Source organism: Mus pahari, chromosome 2 (assembly GCF_900095145.1).
Source record: "Mus pahari chromosome 2, PAHARI_EIJ_v1.1, whole genome shotgun sequence".
Classification (NCBI taxonomy): domain Eukaryota; kingdom Metazoa; phylum Chordata; class Mammalia; order Rodentia; family Muridae; genus Mus; species Mus pahari.
This window is the reverse complement of record NC_034591.1, coordinates 149,404,076-149,407,714: the sequence shown is the minus strand read 5'-3', so window position 1 is coordinate 149,407,714 and position 3,639 is coordinate 149,404,076. Positions and strand designations below refer to the sequence as shown.

Sequence of the window (3,639 nt, the reverse complement as noted above, 5' to 3'; positions counted from 1 at the left end):
CGGAGAATGTTTTCCATGCCTCATTCTAAAGCAATCACGGACTCATGTAGCTTCTCATCTGTCAGTATTCAGGTCTCCACTACCATCCTTGTCTCGTTTATTTTGTCTGCAATTAAACCGAAGCCTCAAGCAGATCAGATCTGGTTACTGTTGTCGCAGCATCCTGACTAGAGGCTGCGTATGGTTCTGGAATCACTTGCAGAGTTTGTTATGACTCCGTGTATCTTGGGCCACACTCCAGTCATACTGATTTACAAGCTGTGGCAGAGAGGCTGGGGTCTGGCTTGCAACCGTGTGCCAAGGAGATGCCTGGTGTCAGATGTGTAAAGTCAAGCCGCATCTGTGCAAAAGAGCTCCCGAGCCACTGAGAAAGGCTGCGTGCGCCGGTTCACGGGACGCACAGTGCACTAAATCCAATGTCTGCAGAGGGAATGCTTTGGATCACCCTCGCGAAAAGACATCCAAATACAGCCCCATGTCAGCCAACGGAGCGTCAGTAAATGACGCANGGGGGGGGGGGAATGAAGGAGTAAATTTGCATTAGGAGAACTTGGGGAAGGAGGCTGGCACGCAAGCACATTCCAAGAGGAGAGGATGTTGTTCAGGATCCAAGGTGCAGAGACGCGTGACACATTTGGGAAACTGAATTGTTTGGCTGAACAAGAGACAGATCAGGGAGAGGTCTTCAGTGTCTCCATCTTAGAGACCTAGAGGAGAAAACAAAGGAGGAACACATTCCTCGTTCTGTGCAGGTTAGTGATGCCTTTGATAACAGACGGGCTCCGTCCTCATTGATCTATCTGTTCAGGCTACATTCTAGGTGCCAGCAATCCAAAAATGTGTAAGAACCTGTAAAATTTTTTTGAGACAGGATATTACTCTGTAGATCGGATTAGTGTGGAACTTGCAAGCCTTCTGCCTCAGCCTCTCTTGAGTATTGGAAACTCAAATGTCTGTCTAAATGCGTGTTTTGTTTTTTTTTTTCCTTTTTCCTCCCCAGTCATACTATCAATAGCAAAAGAGCAACCTGTAATTGCTTCAGGAGAGTGGGGCCCTTTGAGCCGAGCTGTGGGCAGCTCACAGTAGGAACGGGGCAGTCAGTTAGCACGTTTGGTCTTCACAGAAGCCCTACTACGACAACTTACTATTTTAATAGAAAACATTTTTGGAAGGGGAGTGTCGAGACAAAGTCTTGAACTCATTATGTATGTCTGGTTGGCTCCAGTCTTGCGGCCCTCCCACCTCAGCCTCCTGAAAGCTTGGGTTACAGGCAACTCTTTTTCCAGCAATCTTCCAATTTATTTATTTAACTAATTACCAACCATTATGCTACTTCCAAGGGATCCTAATATTCCAGAGCTCAGGCTGGGGAGGTAGCACCGTAAGTAAAGTGTTAGCCACAAAAGTGTGAGGACCTGCATTTGAATCCACAGCACCGACTTAAAACGCTGGGTGTCACAGGGTACACCTGTAACCCTAGTGCTGTGGCTATAAGGGAGAAGGCGGAGACGGGAGACGCCTAGAAGCTCAGGCGCGATCTAGCCTGGGTAAGAAGCAATGCACAGGAGACTGCTTCAGACAAAGAGGAAGATGAAAACTAGCACGGGAGGTTGACCCTTGACCTCTGTATCTTCTGTGGTACCTACGTGCCCTCGCTCTCGAGGACACTGACGTGGTGGGGTGCAGGTATGTCACACAGAGACATCTGGGAAGATGGTTTTGTATCAAATGGAGTTTGTCAAGGTACCACAAGACTTCACCCAGCTAAACATGACTGCAAACTCAGGCTTTCCTCTCTGACACGAACAGGGATGTCTTCCTGAGGGTAAGCTTGACATTTATCAGGGTATCCCAGATGCAGTATAAGGGACAAATAGTGCTAGAGACTAAAAAGTAGGCACACGCATATTTATCGTTTCATCTCCATGAGACCGACAGACACGTGCCAAACGAATGCTTCCACTGGTGTAGCTAACAGGATGGTTTCCGTTCTCAACATTTAGAGGTAAAAGGATCACTTATCGTTATGGACTCCCTCACACATTCAGTGCCCTCAGCGAAGTCCGTGCTACTGAGTCCTATGAGCTGGAGAGAGCAAGGCCTCTCCCGATGCCTCTTGAGTCCAAGGAAGGATGGTTCTCTAGACAGTGTCTGCTGGGTGTGTTTTAATTTTCTCCTGAGGTCTATGGTAAGAGCGGTGGGCACAGGACCGTTGTTGCACAAGGGACCTTCCAGGTGACAGGTCTTTGGCTATTTCAGTCTACTTCTTCATGTGAGATCCCAAGTATTTTTTCCTAGAGGGAGGAAGGGAAAGAAAATGCTTAAATTTGCAAGTTTGATTCACTGCTGAGGTGAAAACATGGGCTGGGGTTGGAGAGGGAGTGGGAAAGCACGGGTAAGACCCTCTGTTACATATCCAGGGCTAACGAGCGGCTGTGTGAAATACGCAAAGGCTTTGAGACCCCTTTTAAGAGTCCCCAAAGTGAAGAAGCATTGATTCTGACCGAGCCTGGAAACTTCTTCTGTAGGAGCAATGGAAGGTGAAGGCCACAGGAGTTCATGTGGCTGTGTGAACCCACAGCTCACTCAACAACTAAGGAGCTAGGCATGAAGGGTCACTCCTGCAGACATTTACCTTGAACACTCAGCCATGCTGGCTACGCTGTTTTGTCAGACTGGTGGAACCTTTAAAGGGTGGAGCATTGCTGGAGGACGTGGACTAAAGAGTGGACCTTGACATTTTAGAGCCTGGCTCGGCTGCCTGTTTACCCAAGATGTCTCAACTTCACACTCCCACCACCATGCAGCCGCCCTCCCCTCCATGGCTCTGTCGCCCCTTCAAACAAAATAACCCTTCCCCTCTCAGTTCACTTCCTGCTCTGCTCTGAGAAAAGTAGCCAATGGGGCAGCACTTGGAGATGGAGTTTGCCTCTTCTTCTGTGACTGATCTAGCCCCTACTGTACAAGAACTGGCTCAACATCCTTGGTGTGCGTAAAGTAACAGGAGCGGTGAGGTCAGGCGGCACACTGTACTGGCTGGGTTTGTCTGTCAACTTGACACAAGCTGGAGTTATCACAGAGAAAGGAGCCTCCCTTGAGGAAATGCTTCCATGAGATCCAACTGTAAGGCGTTTTCTCAATTAGTGATCAAGGGTGGGAGGGCCCATGGTGGGCAGTGCCATCCGTGGGCTGGTAGTCCTGGGTTCTATAAGACAGCAAGCCGAGCAAGCCAGGAGAAGCAAGCCAGTAAGCAGCGCCCCTCCATGGCCTCTGCATCAGCTCCTGTCTCCAAGTTCCTGCCCTGTGTGAGTTCCTGTCCTGACTTCCTTTGGTGATGAACAGCAGTATGGAAGTGTAAGCTGAATAAAGCCTTTCCTCCCCAACTTGCTTCTTGGTCATGATGTTTGTGCAGGACTAGAAACCCTGACTAATTAAGACACATCCATCATATTGTCCTAGGCAAACTGAAGTTGAGTGGGGAAGGTTAATCGCGAGCCCAGGAAACCTGCAATATGGAGACAAGAGCCCAGAGCTTCCTCCCTCCCCACTCCTTCCCCAGTTCTCCTCTCTTCTCTCCTCCTCCTCGCTCCCCCACCACCTCTCTCCCCTCCCCTCCCCTCCCCTCCCCTCCCCTCCTCC

At 49.5% G+C, this 3,639-nt stretch overlaps 1 protein-coding gene across 2 annotated transcripts in view; it reads right to left on the bottom strand.

The window, feature by feature from the left end:
* Positions 1-1,897: 1,897 nt before the first annotated feature.
* Bcl2l14 (BCL2 like 14) overlaps positions 1,898-3,639 on the bottom strand; it is a 40,454-nt gene continuing 38,712 nt past the window's right edge. The window contains exon 6 of one of the 2 annotated variants that reach the window (XM_021191542.1): positions 1,898-2,294. In XM_021191542.1, coding sequence (XP_021047201.1) covers positions 2,256-2,294 — 39 coding nt within the window. In that variant the 3' untranslated portion in view covers positions 1,898-2,255. The remainder of the gene's footprint in view (positions 2,295-3,639) is intronic. The other variant, XM_021191543.1, reaches the window with a different exon arrangement.